This window comes from Microcaecilia unicolor, chromosome 7, assembly GCF_901765095.1.
Source record: "Microcaecilia unicolor chromosome 7, aMicUni1.1, whole genome shotgun sequence".
NCBI classification, from domain to species: Eukaryota; Metazoa; Chordata; class Amphibia; order Gymnophiona; family Siphonopidae; genus Microcaecilia; species Microcaecilia unicolor.
The window spans coordinates 287,201,722-287,223,250 of NC_044037.1; the positions used below are offsets into that span (position 1 = coordinate 287,201,722).

Below are 21,529 nucleotides of genomic sequence, written 5' to 3' on the forward strand. Positions count from 1 at the left end.
CACCATAGTCCCATCTTCCTGGAGTCATTGGTCCATTTCCCACTGCCTATTTGATGGTAAATCTTGTGTATGTCAGCCTCCAACTCCTTGTGTTTTTGGAAGTGTCTTGTCCTCACTACTCCCCTATATTTAGGTATACCAGTGTTAGGTTTATGATACATTTAGGTGACCCTATAGAATTATCACCTTAGCCCTTACAACTAGCATAGAAACAATCTCTAGATTCATTATTCTATAGAAGTCTTGACTTGTATACTTACTAGGTTTCTTTGTCTGTTTATTGCCCATAATATCCCATTCTGTGTTCTTCTGTTTATTCAGTGCTCCCCGTGGCCAGAAGTACCTTATCAGGTGAACAACTCCCCATCTCCGGGCTACAATAGCTCACCAAACAGTTTCAGCATTGGAGAGGGGTAGGTAATTTTTATTGAAATTTTTGGAATGGTTGTGATTAGTTCTAATTCTTTTCTTGACAAATGGAAGTTTTGTATGCGTTTTCGTCTTTACAAAAGTGATGAATTGTATTATATGTGTATTTGAGTTCGGAGTGGTGGTGGGGGTCTTGATCTTTTTTGTAGCTTACTACCCGTGGGAAGTTATGCAGTGGTGGGCTATGGATTGATAGCAGACAACCTGTACCAAGAGACATTTGGGAAATTCTGATCTATCGCATAAAATGTCACTAGCGCCATCTGCACACATTTCCAGAACTATTTGAAGAAACTTTTAAATAAAGTTGAACAAAAATGCATTTTGGAATTCTTGCAGGACGTGATTAGCTCCTCCTTGTTGTGCTGTATGGGCACTGTGATTTCCCGGCATGTATCCTGGGCATTCAGAACTGTCATATCCACCCAGGAGATCCCAGCACTTGGCTGTGCCTCATGTGTTCACTTACTGGGTGTGTAGTTTCACAGTGTACGCCTGTTCTGTCTTAATTGCTAGACAAGCAATTTCATCTTTAAATCATGAAGATTTATTTTCTGGTAGGCACAAAATTAAAAGAAAAATGATCATTTCTTAAGGGATTCTTTTACTGTGGGCAGAAAGTAGACAACACCTTTTAGAAAATGGGTGTTTTAAAATTTTTTTTATTTTAATTCTTTTAACCTTGTGCTTTTGTATGGCCAATTATTGAACACCATGTCAAATAAGAGAAGAAATAACTGGTAGTTCTTTGGAATCTGAGGGCATTTCTATTAGAAACGAGGGACCAGATGTACTAAAGCATTTTTCCCATAGATGAAAAGAGGGTGAAAAAATCCTTCAGTGTTAGGGAGATTATAAATTTGAGGATTGATAAGAAACCGAAGACCTAGGCTAATCCAGGCAGACTGGATGGATCTTGCATTTGTTTTCTGTGTGTCAGATTCTCTGTTTCTGTTCTACGTTAGCACTTTGAGTCTGGCTAAGACGAAGGTAGGGTTATGAGCACCCTGAAATGCTGTGGGATCTGATCCTAGAATTCAGAGCAGAGATGACTCAATGGGGATTGCAATTTTAAGAGTGTGTACTGTCCATGCCGTTACCCCTCCCCCCCACCTCATCTACTACTTAGAGAAAACGCTAAAACAGAGTGATGAAATTGGGAACTGTTTTTGTTCAAGTTCTAATGGTTGACTGTGGGTGCATGTCTAGGATTATTAAGTTATTGATGCTCTACAGCTGTTGTGAATATTGTGTATCACTTTTAACACTGTATCCCTGATTATCTTGTCCACCACTTTCTATATTCTGTGCCCTTCACATTTCATTAAAAATTTTTTTTTGTGTGTGTGTGTTCAAGATACGATGATAAGTTCAGGACTGTCATGAGTAGATATGTTTATTCTTGCCAACCCAACAGATTAAAGAAAATATGCATAAGTGGTTGAGAATGTCTGTCTATCTGGGGGCAGAAGACTATTGGAGCAAGGCCAAATTTGGCATGGGGGAAAACCCAGTGAAGAGACACATGAAGGGCACTTCTGTAATAGAACGCCTGCAATTAGGCACCAAGAATGTGCCGGGTAGGAGCCCATTCTGTAAAGGAAAGTAGATGCCTAGTTTTCTTTATAGAACACAACTGTAACTAGATATATCGGACCCAATATTCAGCTTGCGGGAGGCAGGCCGGCTAAGTCCGGTGGTGGGTTCTGAGCCCGGGTATTCAATTCTGGGCCCTTTCCAGAGACTGGCATTGAATGTCTAGGTTTTTTTTTGGCCGTTATGAATTTAACCGGCTAAGTTAATATTCAGCGCTGGCCAGTAAGTTTATAGTGGCCAAAGATAATCCTGCTATTTAGGTGGTCTGACATGGCTGCTTAACTTAGTGAAGTGCTGAATATTCACGGCTAGCCGGTTAAGTGCTATTTTTAACCGGTCAGGAGCCGTTCCTAGCTGGTTAAATAGTGCTGAATATCGAACAGATAGGCAATAACATTTAGGTGCGAGCACTTATGCCAGTGTATACTAATACACTCGTATATACTTTTTTCAAAAGAGAAAAACGGCTAAAAAGTAGCATAAAGCAGCGTTTGGGCGTTTTTCTTACAAAAACGTCCAAATCAGTATTTTCAAAACCTATTTTTCAGATGTTTTTCTATGCGTCCAAATCTCAAGGGGGTGTGTTTAAGGGCGGGATTTGGGCGTTCCTTAGCTCTGTCTGGTTAAGTTGAAACTGACCAAAGATAGACCTGCAATTTCAGCTTCTGAATTTGGCCACCAAACTTAGCCAGCAATGTGCTGAATATTAGCAGATAGCCAGTTATATTGCATGATATAGAGCGGCATAATCGACCAGAAACGCCTATCTCCATGGGCGTTTATCTCCGAGAACGGGTCCGTGAAGGGGCGGAGTGAACCGTATTTTTAAAAAAAATAGACGCCCATGTGTTATTCGCCAAGGTGTGAGCTGGGCGTTTTTGCTTCTCAGCGATAATGGAAAATGAAATCGCCCAGCTCAAAAACGAATAAATCCAAGGCATTTGTTCGTGGGAGGGGCCAGGATTCATAGTGCACTGGTCCCCCTCACATGCCAGGACACCAACCGGGCACCCTAGGGGGCACTTTTACAAAAACAAAAAAAAAGGTAAAAGAGCTCCCAGGTGCATAGCACCCTTCCCTTGGGTGTTGAGCCCCCCAAATCCCCCTCAAAACCTACTGCCCACAAGTCTACACCATTACTATAGCCCTAAGAGGTGAAGGAGGGCACCTACATGTGGGTACAGTGAGTTTGGGGGGGTTGGACGACTAAGCATTAAGCAGCACAATTGTAACAGGTAGGGGGGGGATGGGCCTGGGTCCACCTGCCTGACGTCCACTGCACCCCCTAACAACTGCTCCAGGGACCTGCATACTGCTGCTTGGGAGGAGGGTATGACATTTGAGGGTGAAAGTAAAAAGTTGTGAAACATCATTTTTTTGTGGTGGGAGGGGGTTAGTGACCACTGGGGGAGTCAGGGGAGGTCATCCCCGACTCCCTCTGGGGGTCATCTGGTCATTTAGGGCACTTTTTGGGGCCTTATTCGTGAAAAAACAGGGTCCAGGAAAAGTGCCCTAAATTCTAGCTACAAACGTATCCATTATCGGCGAAAGGCGCCCATCTCTGTTCGGGTGATAACCACGCCCCAGTTCCGCCTTCACCACGCCTCCGACACGCCCCCGTCAACTTTGTCCGCATCCGCGACGGAGTGCAGTTGAAAGCGTCCAAAGTTCGGCTTTCGATTATACCGCTTTATTTGTTTTTGTGAGAAAAACGCCCATCTCCCGATTTAGGTCGGAACTTGGGCGTTTTTCTCGTTCGATTATAAGCAGGATAATCAGTTATCTGCTAACCCCCAGATTATATATATCGCGTCTAGATTTCCACGCAGAAATCCAAGCGGATCCCCTAACAATGCATATAACCTAATTAGTTAACAAGCCAATCAACGCTATTGGATGTTAACAAGAAATTATCAGCACTCACTGGCATTAGAATTTACGCACAGAACTCGCTAAGCGTATTCTGCAACGTGGTCTGCTTAAATTCTAATGCGCATGGTCAAAAAGGGGGTGTGGCATAGGCGGGAGAATGGGCGTTCCCAAAATTTACACGCAGGATTATAGAATACACCCTCTCCGCACGTAACTTAGGTGTCAGTATTTACACCAAGTTTTACTTGGTGTAATAGCTCGTGACTACATATAGTCGCACAGACGGCCGATAACCATATTCTGTAAACACGGAAATGTGGGCCTATTCTATAAAGTTTAGGTGTACTTTATAGAATACGTTTAGGCAGAAATTTTTTCCACGCAGAATTTCCAGGCGCCGTATATAGAATCTACTCCTAAGTGCTAATTTGGCAATACTCAGTGGGAGAACCAACCATTCCTGGCTGGTTAAATGGATTTAAATATTGGGTGGCAAGTGGGTTTTTTTTTCCCAGTAGGATTTAACACAACGGAGCCCCAGATTATTCGTATTCGATCTAAATCACTATTCAGCTGGATACAAATAATGTATTTGGGGAACTGTTTGGGGCCGATTCGAATCAAATACAAATGTTCGGTACAGTCCTGGACTCACTTTGACATTAAACTGATGTTAACGTGAGCTGCGAACAGCTGTAGTAATTTCCTCAGCCCTGGATCTAAAACTGTGGTTATGACCTCAAGTCCATGGGACAGAAATACACACACACCAGTTTGATTTTCAGGCTAACTGTAATATATATGCATGAAGAAAGTGTTGCCTACAAGAATATCTTAATAATAATAGTAAAACTTTATTTATAACCCGCTATATCTATAAAAGTCTAAGTGGGGAACAAACCACATACAGAATCAATAAAACACATAACAAAAATTGTTTCTTTCCTCAAGACTATACAGTAATTTGCTGTATTACTCTTAAGTAGAGGAGTGTGGTAGCCGTGTTAGTCCACTCTTAAGGTTATCAATAGAAATCAAACAAAATAAAACATGGAAAAGAAAATATGATACCTTTTTTATTGGACATAACTTAATACATTTCTTGATTAGCTTTCGAAGGTTGCCCTTCTTCCTCAGATCGGAAATAAGCAAATGTGCTAGCTGACAGAGTATATAAGTGAAAACATTCAAGCATTACTATGACAGTAAAATAGATACCATTGGAGATTCTACGTGGAATGTTGCTATTCCACTAGCAACATTCCATGTAGAAGGCTGCGCAGGCTTCTGTTTCTGTGAGTCTGCGCGGCCACATTGGTGATCTACAAGGGCCGACTTCTACATGGAATGTTGCTAGTGGAATAGCAACATTCCATGTAGAATCTATAGAAATCAAACAAAATAAAACATGGAAAAGAAAATAAGATGATACCTTTTTTATTGGACATAACTTAATACATTTCTTGATTAGCTTTCGAAGGTTGCCCTTCTTCGTCAGATCGGAAATAAGCAAACGTGCTAGCTGACAGTGTATATAAGTGAAAACATTCAAGCATTACTATGACAGTCTGACAGGGTGGGAGGATGGGGGTGGGTAGGAGGTATGCATGGGGACATCAAAGCATATCATTGATATTCTAACAGGATGGGTGTGGATAGGTGAGGGGTGGGGTGATCAACAGAGACATACAGCTTTATGGTTTATAATGGGCTAGGAACCCCAGGTCCTTGTTAAGTCCTTTCTGTTGGGTGTTAAAATATTCAATCATTCTGACTTCAAAGGTCTTACGTTCTTGTATGGTTTTAAAGTTACAGAAGGGCACACGTCCCTGTAATTTATCCAGTTGCAAACTATGCCAAAATATTTCACAGGACCCCACAGTTACCCACAAAGGAAAGATATTCAACATAAAGGGATCTTTCACTTGCTCATCTTCCTATGTGGTATATATCATTCAGTGTAAAAAATGTAACGAAGGATGCTATATTGGAGAAACAGGCCAGATGCTTAAGACAAGATTCAATTTACCTAGACATCACATGAACAATACAGCCAGCAGGGCCCCCACCCCGGTGGGACAGCACTTCACAGAACCAGGACACTGTACCAGTGATTTCACAGTAAGAATACTGAAAGGTAACTTTAAAACCATACAAGAACGTAAGACCTTTGAAGTCAGAATGATTGAATATTTTAACACCCAACAGAAAGGACTTAACAAGGACCTGGGGTTCCTAGCCCATTATAAACCATAAAGCTGTATGTCTCTGTTGATCACCCCACCCCTCACCTATCCACACCCATCCTGTTAGAATATCAATGATATGCTTTGATGTCCCCATGCATACCTCTGACCCACCCCCATCCTCCCACCCTGTCAGACTGTCATAGTAATGCTTGAATGTTTTCACTTATATACACTGTCAGCACATTTGCTTATTTCTGATCTGAGGAAGAAGGGCAACCTTCGAAAGCTAATCAAGAAATGTATTAAGTTATGTCCAAAAAAGGTATCATCTTATTTTCTTTTCCATGTTTTATTTTGTTTGATTTCTATAGATTCTACATGGAATGTTGCTATTCCACTAGCAACATTCCATGTAGAAGTCGGCCCTTGCAGATCACCAATGTGGCCATGCAGGCTTCTGCTTCTGTGAGTCTAACGTCCTGCACATACGTGCAGGACGTCAGACTCACAGAAACAGAAGCCTGCGCAGCCTTCTACATGGAATGTTGCTAGTGGAATAGCAACATTCCATGTAGAATCTCCAATAGTAGCAACATTCCATGTAGAATCTCCAATAGTATCTATTTTACTGTCATAGTAATGCTTGAATGTTTTCACTTATATACACTGTCAGCTAGCACATTTGCTTATTTCCGATCTGAGGAAGAAGGGCAACCTTCGAAAGCTAATCAAGAAATGTATTAAGTTATGTCCAATAAAAAAGGTATCATCTTATTTTCTTCTCCATGTTTTATTTTGTTTGATTTCTACTGATAAAATAAACTTGATGAAATGAAGGCACTTCGAGTAGCTGTTTCTGAGATGATCTTGGAGAGCGAGCAGGTTGCTAACACCTTAGAGTGGCCCTGAGTGTTGGGAAGATATTACCATTCAATATTTAAAAAACTAACAATAAAATTTTAAACTCAATACGGAATTTATAGGGGGCCAATGCAGTGATTTCAAAATTGAAGTTACGTGATCATTGGTGTGATCCCCCTTTAATCACTCTAGCTATGGAATTTTGAACAAATTGCAAGGCCTTCAACATATTACATGTAATTCCCATTAACAAACCGTTACAGTAATCTAACAGTGGACAAACTGCATATTCATTGTGAGTATCCTGAAAACCTGGCTGGCTGAGTGAGCCCTGAGAACTGGGGTCAGAACCCTTGAAATACAATTGCACCACTTTTTTCTTAGCTGAAAATAGCAATTGAACGCAGAGTGATCTAAGATCTCGATCACGTCATTGACTTGGCAGGAAAAAAGAAGCAACTTTAAAAAAAAAAATTGTACATTTTGCATCAGAGGAAAACAATTGCTGATCTTAATATAACTTTTTCTTTCCCAACTTTATATGATTTTTAGAAACTGTTCTCCGACACACCAAGTGGACCCACCACCTCCAAGCGGCGATGTAAGTATTTGGGAGATCATGTTAACTTGGTGCTTTTGTTTTTTTAGGAGACTGGTGAACAAATTCATTTCAAGACCTCTTATTCTTTTTGCAATGTAGCACCTCCTACCTTCTGCCTCCATTCAGGATGTCCAGCAGTGGCTCCAGCGTAACAGATTTTCTCAGTTCTGCCGACTCTTTTCAAATTTCTCCGGTAAGTTGAGAGGTTCTCTTTGGCCATGTCTTCACCTTCCTGGCAATACCTCTGGTCATGAGAACTATGAGTTTCCGGTGACATGGAAACATGGTTTTACATCTCTGGTTAAATTCTAATGTTCACTATAGTCTATACTTTTTTTATATTATCACAATAGCATGCATTACATTTAAATGAACATTATTGTACTACATATTTTGCATACTTGTGTTTCAAAATGCTTTTTTAATGGGTTATTACTCGTTCCTTTACACTGTATTACATGGCATTATTTATGGTTTTCATTAATTTTTTATACACTTTGTACATTTATTATTTTTACCTCCTGTGTGTTTAAAAGTTATATGAGATTTAATTTATTTTTTTAGACTCCTGATGCAGGCCTTCTGGCCGAAACACAATGTTGTGTTAAGTCGCTTTCATTTTCAATAAACACTGTTTTACTAAAGACCAGTGGCGTAGCCAGACTTTGACGGGAGGGGGGTCCAGAGCCTGAGGTGAGGGGGCACATTTTAGCCCTCCCTGGTGCTGCCAACTTTCACCCCCGCTGCCGCAACCCTCTCGACCCCCCCCCCTTCCCGCCGCCAACCCTCTCCCGCCGCGTACCTTTGCTGGCGGGGGGCCCCAACCCCTGCCAGCCAAAGTCCTCTTCTCAGCCACGTGGCGTTGCCAAATGATCTGATCAAGTTTGAATCTGTTTCTGTGTGTGCGTCTGACGTCCTCAGACGCACGCACAGAAACGCAGGCAAAGTCAGTAGGCAGGCAGCAGGCAAGAGAGTAATCCAGGCACAGGTAAAGTAAATAGGTAGGCAGCAGGTCGAGAGTAATCCAGGTACAGGCAAAGTCAGTAGGCAGGCAGGCAGCAGGCAAGAGTACTTCAGGCACAGGTAAAGTCAATAGGCAGGCAGCAGGCAAGAGAGTAATCCAGGCACAGGTAAAGTCAATAGGTAGGCAGCCGGTCGAGAGTAATCCAGGTACAGGCAAAGTCAGCAACAAGGGATAAAGTAGAGAAGAAGCAAACTACTGAGCAAGTAACACCTACCAAAGTAGAAGCTGAAGCATGGAGTCCAGGAAGAGCTCAGCTGATAAAGTGCCGGCATCTGACATCAGCAGGGACCAGCAGGGAGAAGGAGCACAGTCATAGATCAAGAGCAGTGGAAGGAGGAACCAGAAGACCAATAGGAGAGAAGTAAGGGAAGCCAGGCAGAGGAAGAGCAGACCCAGGTGGGTGGAAGCAAAGCAATCAAGGAGCCTGGAAGCCAGGCAGAGAGAGAGCAGAGCCAGGTGCATGGAAGCAAAGCAATCAAGGAGCCTGCAGCCAGAGAAGAACTACACACACATGGCTCAGGGCAGTGCCAGTCAACTGTGCATGTCAATGGAACCCTGCGCAGCCCGAGGACGCCGCTTGCGTTGAGGTAGGGGACATGACATTTACAAGCATTGGTGGTGCAGTTGGAGTAAGAGCGATTCTCACTCTATCCTGTCCCTGCTGGCTCCTTTATCAGAATGGCTGCCATGATCTCAAGCGACAGTCTCGCGAGACCCCCACCAGAAGTAATGGGTAGGAGCAATTGCCTATGCATGCCAACTCCAGTCTCAAAATGGCTTCTGTGACTTCTGACAGCAGTTGTGGCAGCCATTTTGACAAGGGAGCCGGGAGAGGCAGGAGTGAGTGAGGATTGCTCCTGTTCCAACTGCACTTGCTGGATCACCAAAGCTTGTAAGGTAGGCCAGTGGTTCCCAAATGTTTTCGGTTCAAGGCACCCTTTGTATCTGAGCAATTGTTTTGCCCCCCATCCCCCCACGTCCACAGAGGCCTCCATCCCAACCCCGGCCACACAGGTCTCTATTTTTTTCTCTGCACAAATATAACAGACCATAATAGGGGTATCCCTATAACCAGCCCCTCCAAATGACACACTGATTACGATTTATAACAAATTACTACTCTGCTTATGAAAAGTTATTATACTTCCTCTGTGTACATCTGTATGCTGCACAAGCCAGCATGTCTGAAAATATAAGTGAGATTAAATCAAAAATGCTACCAACAATAAAGAAAGATGTGGATGTTGCAGCTCATGGGTTTGCTTGCTTTGTTTTAAATGGGAAGGGGAAACAGAGACTGACCTATTGGCTTCAACTTTTTGACTTCATCCCATCTTCTGTTTTCATCCAATCTCCGTGGCAGCAAAAGTGAGTCCTGAAGGCCATCTGCTCTGTGTTCTCAGTGGCTGCGACAAAAAAAAAAGCAAGCAAGCTCATGGCTGCAGCAGCCTTCAGGCATGTGCTGTCGGCTCTGCAGGTCCTCTGCCCCCGCTGATGTCAGCTTCCAGTTCCGGGGGCAGAACTGACAGCACGTGCTTTGAAGGCTGCTGCACTCCTGTGCTTGCTTTTTTTGTTGTTGTTGTTTTGCCACCTTCTGTTTTGCTGCGGTGCACCAGGGTGCCGCAGCACACAGTTTGGGAACCGCTGAGGGAGAAAGGGTCCTATGGGCGGTGGGAGGGGGCTGCTTTTGGTTTGGTGGAGGGACCTGGGAGGGGAGGTATTCCTATTTGGAGGGGGGAGGGGAAAAGCAGTGCTGATTCGAGATGGGCAGGCTTCTGTTACTCTTTCAGCCAAAACTGAGTGGCGAAATTGGTTCACAGCTTTAGTTTTGGCTGAAACTGAAAAAAAAATGATTTGGGGGCATCCTCTACTTCCGCCACACCAGCCACCAGTGAAACCTCCACTAGGAGCTCAGAGTGGGTTGGAGAGCGAAATTCGTGCCAAGGAGGGATAGGGGGAGGGAGATTGTTAGTAGGTGTTTTACCCCACAGCTCCTTTAAGCGATAATGGGCTTGATTTGTGACCCACTCTCTGTATTACTGTAGCAGTAATTTCCAGTGTTCTTGGCAGCAGCAACCCAGATTGGTGAGACTGAGTCACTTTTGCTTTCCTTTATGCAGCATCACTGCTCCTGCTGGATGTGCCAGCAAATACTTGAGTCATTTTTCTCTGTAATTTACCAAAGGCTCAGCGTTTGGTGAGCCTTTTGTAAAATACAGGGAGAATTGAGTATACCCTGACCTAGGGTTACCATATTTTGTCCCCCCAAAAGGGAGGACACATGCCCTGCCCCCTGTCAAACACCCCGTCACCCCCCTCCCCTTACCTTACTACTGCCCTGGTGGTCTAGTGACCCCTTTGGGGCAGGAAAGAGCCCCCCTCTTTCCTGCCCGGAGCGCTGCCCTGCATGCACCCTTCCTGTTGTTGATCTCTGCGCCGATTCAAAATGGCCGCCGAGAGATGAAGTCTCGCGAGGTCACGTCAACTCTCGGCGGCCATTTTGAATCGCTGCCGAGATCAGCAACAGGAAGGAAGCATGCAGGGCAGCGCTCCGGGCAGGAAAGAGGGGGGGGGGGGGTTCTTTCCTGCCCCGAAGCTGGAAGAGGTCACTAGACCACCAGGGCAGTAGTAAGTAAGGGGAGGGGAGGCTAGCAATCTGCCCGTTTGTCCAGACATGTCCGGGTAAATCCAGACATATGGTAACCCTACCCTGACCTGGATGTTTTAATTCCCATCTCAATGACCTGTCTAAAATGGGCCTTCATTTGTGCATAATTTTTACTTATCTATAGTCTGCACAAAAAAAGCCATTTCTCGTTATGGACACACTTCCTTTTAAAATTACCCATGAAAGGCTGAATGTATTAAAGTTTTTCCTGAGACTGTGTTACATAGGGAAAACCCTGTGTTTGTCTGGTCCTAATTTATTTATTTATTGGGATTTATTAACCACCTTTATGAAGAGATTCACCCAAGGCGGTGTTCAGCAGGTACAGTTCAGCATAAAACTTACAAGTTTGTTAACAGCGTAACAATAATAAAATAACCAAGAATAAATATAAATACAATAAATGACGTTAAATTGAAACCTAATAATAGAACTACCGTGAAACAGAATAAAAAATATATGCATTTAACCACACTGGAATTCAAATACGAGAGATATAATATAACGTTAGCATAATACTAATGATACACGTAATAATCATGCATTAGAACATTCAACTTGTTGACTTTTGCTACGTTTCTAGTTAATATGGGACAACTTCTGTAAGAAACACACCTTTCTTAACCGCCTTCATGCAAGGTGATGCACATTGGAAGGAATAATCCGAATCATAGTTACTCATGCTAGGTTCCACCTTGGGGGTCAGCATTCAAGAAAAAGATCTAAGTGTCATAGATAATTACGCTGAAATCTTCTGCTTAGTGTGCGGCAGTGGCCAAAAAAGCAAACAGGATGCTAGGAATTATTAGGAAAGGGATGCCTTTGTATCGCTCCATAGCGCGACCACACATTGAGTATTACGTTCAGTTCTGGTCGCTGTATCTCACAATAGCGGAATTAGAAAAAGTTCAAAGAAGAGCGACCAAATTGATAAAGGGGATGGAACTCCTCTCGTATGAGGAAAGGCTAAAGAGGTTAGGGCTCTTCAGCTTGGAAAAGACGGATGAGGGGAGATATAATTGAGTTGCACGAAATCCTGAGTGGTGTAGAACGAGTAGAAGTAAATAAAATTACAAAGACAGGGGACACTCAAGGAAGTGACATGGAAATACTTTTAAAACAGGAGGAAATATTTTTTCACTCAGTGAATAGTTAAACTCTGGAATAGTCTGCTATTGAGACTGACACGGGGGATTTGTAGCATGGAATGTTGCCACGATTTGGGTTTCTGTCAGGTACTTGTGACCTGACTTAGCCACTGTTGGAAACAGGATACTGGGCTAGATGGACCATAGGTCTGACCCAGTATAGCTACTCTTATGTTCATGAAGTCTTGCCCCTAGGAAACCTGAAATTATCTATTGCTCTATTTGTAGATTTCTTTAAATACCTTGATTGTCATAGGTGCTGACTTACTGAAAATGTCTAAAGAAGATTTTGTCCAGGTCTGCGGCCCTGCTGATGGAATCCGCCTCTTTAATGCCATAAAGGGCAGGTTAGTAAGATTACAGTCTTTTATCTTGTAGTATTGGTTGCATGAAAAGTACACGTGAGCTGAGTGGTACAGTTCCAAAATTCCTTGCTATTAATCCCTAAACTCTCCTGTATTTTTTTTTTTTTTTTAATGGAACTGTTCTGGAATGTCCGAGTTAAACTCCAAGCACCTGAACCCCAAATCAACTACAACCAAAATGGCTGGGGGGGGGGGGGGGGGGGGAAGTACAGCCTGTGAAATTAAGGGGTATCAAGTTTCACCACCTTGAAAAGGAGGTAGATTTTGCTCACTGTAGCAGTAAAATACATGGAAAATGTAACGGTTCCGGCACTAATTTTATGTTCAAATGTAATTAGAAAAGCTTTGAGAAGCAAAAGAACTATCCAGTGGCATTCCTTGGTCGGCTGCCACCTGGGGTGGATCGCTTCTGCGCACCCCCTCCCCCTCCCCCTCCCAGGTGCAGCGTTGTCCATCCCCTCCGTGTGTAGTATGACACCCCCCCCCTCCGGCGCATCACCTTCAAGCCTCCCCCTCCAGTGCATTTTTCCTAGGGTTACCATTTTGTGTCCTCTGAAAAAGAAGACACATGTCACGCCCCCTACCCCACCCCACCACACCCCCTTCAGGTCCTCGTTCCGCCCCTATTCCCCGCCCTCCACGTCACATAGTCCCCTTCCCCCCCCTCGTCACATACCCCCCTCTTACTATCTAGCCCTGGTGGTCTAGTAGCGTCTTCTCTTCGGGGCAGGAAAGAGCCCCCTCTTTCCTGCCCGGAGCGCTGCCTGCCCTTGCCTGCTACATCCTCCTCGGTCTGGCTGGGGATTCAAAATGGCCACCGAGAGTTGAAGCGGCCTCGCGAGAGTTCAACACTCGGCGGCCATTTTGAATCCCCAGCCAGACCGAGAAGGATGATAAACGGGGAGGCAGCGCTCCGGGCAGGCAAGAGGGGGCTCTTTCCTGCCCCGAAGACGTCACTAGACCACCAGGGAACATGGTAAGGAAGGGGAGGGGACGGGAGACCACACCCACGGCGCCGATAGCCTGCCCGCACCCGCGCCCACATTTGTCCAGAAATCCGGACAAACGTGGGCACGGGCAAAATCCGCCGGACGCCCCGGACATGTCCGGGGAAATCCGGACGAATGGTAACCCTAATTTTTCCTACCTGCAGGGAGCAGCCGCGCAGCTGTCAGCTCCGCTGATTCCCTGCTCCCTCTGCCCCGGAACAGGAAGTAACAGCAGAGGGAGCAGGGAACCAGCAGAGCCAACAGCCGCGCGGCTGTTCTCTGCACCCCTCCTGCCGCGTGCACCCGGGGCGGACCGCACCCACCGCCCTGCCCTAGGTACACCACTGGATCTGTCCTTGGTATGATAGTTACTCTCTAAGGAAAAGTCCTAACCCGAAAATTCGGAGCTGATGACCATTGAGAAGGAATTTCATGGTGTCCGGGGGTTAGTGTGACCTTCGAAAATACATTAGTATTTTTTTTTTTTCTTAGTTAATTCATAGTTTGTGATTGTGTTCCCCTTCAACTTTAATACATTCACGAGGTCTTTGACACCACTGAGCTGTTGGCTCAGTGAATTCTGGGATTTCATTAATTAAGAGCTGAGCTGTTTTCAAGCTCGATGCACTGGAGCTCCAAAATAAAGTACTTGGAAATGTGTCAAATTTTCAGGCAGAATTTTCTGCAGCAGTAGGACATTTTTGGGTTATTTTGGAAAAATGTTGGGGTCCCATTTTTTTTTGCAGACACCTTGTATTTTCACTCTTGTAGAATTTGGCTACTGGTGCACAGTAGCTTTTGTCATCTTTGTGGTACAAGCAATTTATGCTGTGCTTGCTGGTAGCAGGGGCATAGCCAGTATGGTGCCACGGGGGCCTGGGCCCCCATAGATTTGCCCCTGGACCCCCCCCCTCCCGCTGTCGCCAACCTTTGCTGGCGGGGGATCCCAACCCCCGCCAGCCGAGCCGAGGTCCTCTTCTTCCCAATCCCACGCAAAGCTGGACGTCAGACTAGAACGAAGCCTTGCGCGGGATTGGGAAGAGGACCTCTGCTCGGCTGGCGGGGGTTGGGATCCCCCACCAGCAAAGGTAGGCGACGGTGGGTTGGCTGCAGGAGGGGGGTCGTTGGGTCATCGTCGGGGGGGGGGGGGTCAAAGTTGGTGGCGGGGGGGGTTCAGCAGTGGCAGGCGGGGGGGGGGTCAAATTTGGTGGTATGGGGTTCAGCAATGGCGTGGGGGGGGGGGGTTGGCGGCGCTGGGGGGGGGGCTAAAATTTGCCCCCTCACCTTGGGCTCTGAACCCCCCCTCCCGCCCCTGGCTGGTAGCCATCTCTTCTGGAACTTTACGTGGGCTGGAAGCAAGGGACTGTATGCATTCAGCAGTGGTGTGTGCAGTCCTGCAAAACTGGTCTCCAATTTAACATATTCTGCCTTAGCTGCAATGAAAGCTGTTATGCTTTTACCTGTGGAAGATGTGAAAAGAGGCTGATGGGTTTCACTGGTACATAGTTCTTCCATGTACTTAAATCAAGGGATAAAAACAGGATTATTGTTTAATTGATCTGCAGGCATGTGCGTCCCAGGCTGATAATCTATGTCTGTCAAGAGTCAGAGCAGAGCAGGACTCATCAGTTGCAGAAGAGGGAAAGTGCAGATGGCAATATGTGTGGTAAGTTTCTCATGGTACAATAAGAAGTTGTCATGTGCAGATATCATGACAAGTGCTTACAGGCACGTCGTATGATATGGATGTAAAATTCACTAAACTTCAGCCAACAGTGTATTGATCATGCATTGCCTGGAGCAGAAACCCACACAAGGGTTGCATGATGATTAACGGCCAGGGCCGCCGAGAGAGGGGGGGGGGGGGGGGGGGGTAAAATTCCCTTTGCCTCCAAGGGGGGCCCGACGCCGGGGTCAGGCCACCGGCGTTGCAGTCCGCGGTCTCACCTGCCTGCCTCCATGGCTCCGGGCCCCCTTCATTCAAAGTGGCAGTCACAGATTGCCTCTCTTCTGGCCTTCCCGCCCTGTGTCCTGCCCTCGCGGAAACCGGAAGTTACATCAGACGAGGGCGGGACACGGAGGGAAGGCCAGAAGAGACTCGATCTGTGACTGCCGCTTTGAATGAAGGGGGCCCGGAGCCGTGGAGGCAGGCAGGTGAGACCACGGACTGCGGGGGGGGGGGGGGGGGGCAGAGGTCGGGCGACCTTGCCCCGGGCCTGGCCTAGTCTCTTGGCGCCCTTGTTAACAGCGGTGAGGAGGTGGAAATGCATTTCTAGAGTATTATAACACCTTTTTTTTTTTTTTTTTTTGTGTATCTGCAAATATAACTTCCTATACTCCAAATCACTGGCAAATGCAGAACTGCTGTACAACTCGTTAAGTAGCTGTCAAAAGTTGTCTCGTATCTGCAAACAGTTCCTTTTTTATTTATCTGTATTGTCAGATCCAAACTGGTGTGACAATTGAGAAGTTAGTCTGTCAGGCTCAGCACAAATCAGCAATAACATTATGCTTGCCGCTCTGTGCATACTTTAAGCATGTGCTAATAAGAAACCGGAATTTAGTTCCATTATGGTCACCAGCACTGGCAGACCCAGATCTCTCTGTGTGGGGGATTAAATGTGGAGGTATCTAATGAAGGCTGTCTTGGCAGGAAAACGGAGAGTGTGTGGTTGAACTAAGGGGTAAAGTCAAAGGAATGGAGCTGAAATTTAGCCACTGAGATGATGCCCAGTTCCTGCTGGATTCTATATATCGCGCCGAGATTTCCACATGGAAATCGAAGCGTATTCCATAACAATGTGCATAACTTAGTTAACGAGCTAATCAGCGCTGATAATCGGATGTTAAGGAATTATCAGCACTAATTGGCATTAATTAGAATTTACATGCACTACTGTCTTAAGCGTATTCTGTAACATGGTGCACATAAATTCTAAGTCACATAGTTGAAAAGTGGGTGTGGAATGGGTGGGTCATGGGCATTTATAAAATCTATGCGCGTTGTTATAGAATACACCCGTTCTGGAGGAGAGTCTATAGATGGCGCCCATTATAGAATATGCTTAGTTGATACTTCAGCGCCGATATCTGCACGCATCCATTTACACCAACGAAAACCTGGTGTAGATCTCCGCGCGTAGATTTAAGTGCACTGGGCAAACGAATCTTTTCCGGAGATGGGAAGGCGGTAGAACGAGAGGACATGAAATGAGATTGAAGGGGGGCAGACTCAGGAAAGATGTCAGGAAGTATTTTTTCACGGAGAGGGTGGTGGACGCTTGGAATGCCCTCCCGCGGGAGGTGGTGGAGATGAAAACGGTAACGGAGTTCAAACGTGCGTGGAATATGCATAGAGGAATCCTGTGCAGAAGGAATGGATCCTCAGAAGCTTAGCTGAAATTGGGTGGCGGAGTAGTTGGGGGGAAGAGGGGGTGGTGATTGGGAGGAGAGGATAGGGGAGGGCAGACTTGTACGGTCTGTACCAGAGCCGGTGATGGGAGGTGGGACTGGTGATTGGGAGGCGGGAAATACTGCTGGGCAGACTTATATGGTCTGTGCCCTGAAAAGGACAGGTACAAATTCAAGGTAAGGTATACACATATGAGTTTGTCTTGGGCAGACTAGATGGACCATGCAGGTCTTTTTCTGCCGTCATCTACTATGTTACTATGTTACTATGTTATGTTCTATAACCAAGGTGCCTAAATTTGGGAAGGCCCATGAAACGCCCATTTCCCTGCCCATAACCACGCCCTCTTTGCCTCCACACATTAGAAGTTTGGCACACATCGTTACAGAATACATTTAGTGAGTTGTGCACCTAAATTCTAATCAGTGCCAATTAGTACTCATTATTGCTTGTTAAGTGCTGTTATCAGCGCTCATTAGCTTGTTAAGCCAATTAAGTTACGTGCAGTGTTAATAGAATCCGCGCCATTTTCGCCTCTTCTGTCTATTGCGGCCCACCTCTGAGGAAACAGGAAGTTATGTCACAGGTGGGCCGCAGTAGAGAGAAGAGGCCGGTGCTGGCGGCAGGGCAGCCAATGGAAATCGCTGTCGCTTCCGCCTTTTATTCTTCTCTCATCTTCTCAATTCCCCTTGCTCCCTTCACTTGTCTTTATAGCCATGTTTTTTTTTTTCCTTCTCCCCCTCCTCAAATCATTTTCCCCTCTTCTCTTCCCTTTTCCCTCCTCTCCCTGTCCCCAAGTCAGCTGCAAGCTTCAGTATTTCACCAATTAGGGGCAACGGCAAACTAATCCTTACTCCAAACTTGTTCCTCCATGCTTTGACTCCATATTGTTCCATATTCTTCGTTCCTGGGAAGTGTAAAGACAGGACCTAATGCTCCAAGGGTACATTTTTATTACTTCCCATGCATGAAAGGACCCAACATGTGTGCACACTACAACTCGCTTATGGGAAGCATATTGGCTCACATGCTCTCTACAATTATGTTTCTAGGTATGTTTTATTAATATACATATTGATATACCGCTTTTAACTTTTGACAGAACTCAGCGGTTTACATTAAAAATAAACAATTTAGTAGAAAAGAACTCCATTCCGTATCCTGCATTATCAAGAAAATCTAAGCGGGGGTTCAACCTCACATACACATATAAAAAAAGAGATGTCTGAGGGGAGACATGATAGAAGTATATAAAATAATGAGTGGAGTGGAACAGGTGGATGTGAAGCGTCTGTTCACGTTTTCCAAAAATACTAGGACTAGGGGGCATGCGATGAAACTACAGTGTAGTAAATTTAAAACAAATCAGAGAATATTTTTCTTCACCCAATGCGTAATTAAACTCTGGAATTTGTTGCCAGAGAACGTGGTGAAGGCGGTTAGCTTAGCAGAGTTTAAAAAGGGGTTAGACGGTTTCCTAAAGGACAAGTCCATAAACCACTACTAAATGGACTTGGGAAAAATCCACAATTCCGGGAATAACATGTATAGAATGTTTGTACGTTTGGGAAGCTCGCCAGGTGCCCTTGGCCTGGATTGGCCGCTGTTGTGGACAGGACGCTGGGCTCGATGGACCCTTGGTCTTTTCCCAGTGTGGCATTACTTATGTACTTATCATAAAATTTTAAATAAACTATCAAACTAGCAATTTAGCCTCACATCATGGTAAAGCAAAATTCAGTATCTGTTAATAATCTGACATCAGTTTACAACTTGTTCCATTCTTGTGGACCTGCAAATGAAAAGTCTCCCAAGTCTGATCTCGGCCAAAAGAACTTTCAACAATGCTGGGATAGTTAAACATAAAAGTTCCTTCTGATCTCAGGGCCCTGTTAGGTCTGCACATCTGGCAGATAAAATGGTGCATTATTTGCTAAGCCTTGTAACATTTTAAATTTTGTGCAAAATTGGACAGGTAACCAGTGTAGATTTTCGTCAAACATGGTTTAATATGTTGGTTACTGATCTGAATAAAAATGGGGCTGACAAAATTCCTACTAGATACTGACTCTTGCAGTGCCGTAGCGAGGGCAGCTGACACCTGGGGTGGGTCGCCGCTGCGCACCCCCCACCCCCACCGGAGCGCACTTTTACTTACATTGAGAAGCGCGGGACGGGCAGGTGGGCCGATCGGCCCCCCGAGTGCACATTGCTGGGAGCTGCGTCGGCTCCGCTGGTTCCCTGCTCTCTCTGCCCCGGAACAGGAAGTAACCTGTTCTGGGGCAGAGGAAGCAGGGAACCAGCGGAGCTGACACCCCCCAGCGGCGTGCACCCGGGGCGGACCGCCCCACCGCCCCCCTCCCTTCTACGCCACTGGACTCTTGAGTTGTTAATGTTGGAACCGAGGGCCTTTCAGCCTCCCACATCTGAAACTGTTACAGATTATTTTTGGTTGTAAACATTAAAGTATTATATTTAAGGAATTGGGGGTTGGAGTAGTATCATGGGATATCACTAAATCGATAGCAAGAATACCCTTATTAGTATCGGATGCTCGCTTAAGAGAATGTGCCTATCGTTGTATTCACAGGGGATATGTAACTACAGCTCAACTAACCCATATGGGAGGGAATCGGAGCCCAGAGTGTCTCAAATGTGGGAAGGACCCTGGTACAATGCTACATATGTTTTGGAGTTGCCCCACCTTGAAAAGGTTTTGGACACAAGTTCGAGGCTTTTGGAAGGAGCGGTTGGGGCTTCGGATCTTAGGGTCAGCTGAACAATTGCTTTTAGATATCCCGGGGTCTTTCAGAGGGCAGAATAGATTTGAAACAATATTGCTCTGAAAGATGAGCTTACTGGCCAGGAAATGCATTTTACAGTACTGGACAATTAAAGATCCTCCAGCATATTGGCACTGGAGAAATCAATTGCACCAGTTGGCATCTTGGGAGGCCGGAGAATCCCAGCTCTCAAAGAACAAGAGAGTCACGTTTTTGGCTGTCTGGGGTCCTTATCTGAGAAGTCTAAGCCATAGAGGTCGAAGTTTACTCTTAAATGCAGGGTGAATCCATGGATTAATACTGAATAGCTCTCCAGGTCTGGGGAGGGGGGAGGGAGGGGGGTAGAGGAGGGGGTTGGGGGAGGGTGGGGGTAGGATAAGTACACCCTGACGGGAGTAAATAAATAAAAAAAGAATGTTGTATTTAAGGGAGGGGGGGGGGGAGAAAGGGGGAAGAAAAACTCTAAAATGATACATGTTCATTGATCAATGGTTGAATAATTAGATTGAGGTTTGATGACTGTTATCAGCAGAGCCTTGTAAGTCAACGTTTATGTTACTGTAATTTCAATAAAAACTGTTTCAACATAAAAGCAGAGGGGAAGGAGGGAGGGTTAGGAGGGGATGGGAGAAATTGTTAAAAAGTTTTGATGATGGATTTTATCATTGTATTTCTATTTTGAAAGTTTGACGGTGGCAATTATGTTTATGCCAGATATTGGATGTAGTTATTTTGTTTCATCAATAAAAATGTTGAAATATATATAAAGTATTATATTTAACATTTATTGCAGTATACCATGCGATTTTCTTAGAGGAGCTGACCAGTCTGGAGCTAATAGAGAAGATAGCAAACTTGTACACAATTTCACCACAGCAAATAAATCAGATCTACAGGCAAGGACCAACAGGGATCCACGTAGTGGTGAGCACAGAGGTAAGAGATGTTCAAATGAACGGTTGTAGGTATGTTTTGCAGACATAGGCCTTCCCTTTCCAGAGCTCTTTGAGGGCATTTCAGGTTTGTGTTCTGCTTCCCTAGCCCTTTGCAGCGGAAACATTTGCCAGGCTATTTAAACTAACTTCCTTAGGAGCTCGTGATCATGAAACTGCAAGTGTCCTCGGCCCAGTGGCGTAGCTACGTGGGGCCTGGGGGGCCTGGGCCCCCGTAGATTTGGGCCCTGAACCCCCTGCCGCCGCCAACCCGCCTACCTTTGCTGGTGGGGGACCCTAACCCCCCGCCAGCCGAGGTCCTCCTCGCAAAAGGGTTCCTATTCCTTCTGTTTCTGACGTCCTGCATGTTGTACTTTGTACGTGCAGGACGTCAGACTCACAGAACAAAGCTGATCTGCAAGGCTTCGTTCTGTGAGTCTGACGTCCTGCACGTACAATGTGCAGGACGTCAGAAACAGAAGGAATAGGAAGCCTTTTGTGAGGAGGACCTCAGCTGGTGGGGGGTTGGGGTCCCCCACCAGCAAAGGTAGGCGGGTTGGTGGCAGGAGGGGGGTCGAGCGGGTCGTCGGGGAGGGGGGGGTCAACAATGGTGGGCGGGCGGTGTCGGCGGCAATGGGGGTGCAGGGGGGGAATTCGCGG

The 21,529-nt window shown here is 45.6% G+C and overlaps 1 protein-coding gene across 1 annotated transcript in view; it reads left to right on the forward strand.

The window, feature by feature from the left end:
* The window catches only part of LOC115475141 (transcription factor CP2-like protein 1), a 75,885-nt gene that overhangs the window by 33,271 nt on the left and 21,085 nt on the right, over nt 1-21,529 (forward strand). Inside the window, exons 6-11 of the mRNA XM_030210880.1 lie at nt 322-413; nt 7,500-7,548; nt 7,648-7,741; nt 12,645-12,735; nt 15,308-15,408; nt 20,731-20,873. Of these exons, the coding sequence (XP_030066740.1) occupies nt 322-413; nt 7,500-7,548; nt 7,648-7,741; nt 12,645-12,735; nt 15,308-15,408; nt 20,731-20,873 (570 nt within the window). The remainder of the gene's footprint in view (nt 1-321; nt 414-7,499; nt 7,549-7,647; nt 7,742-12,644; nt 12,736-15,307; nt 15,409-20,730; nt 20,874-21,529) is intronic.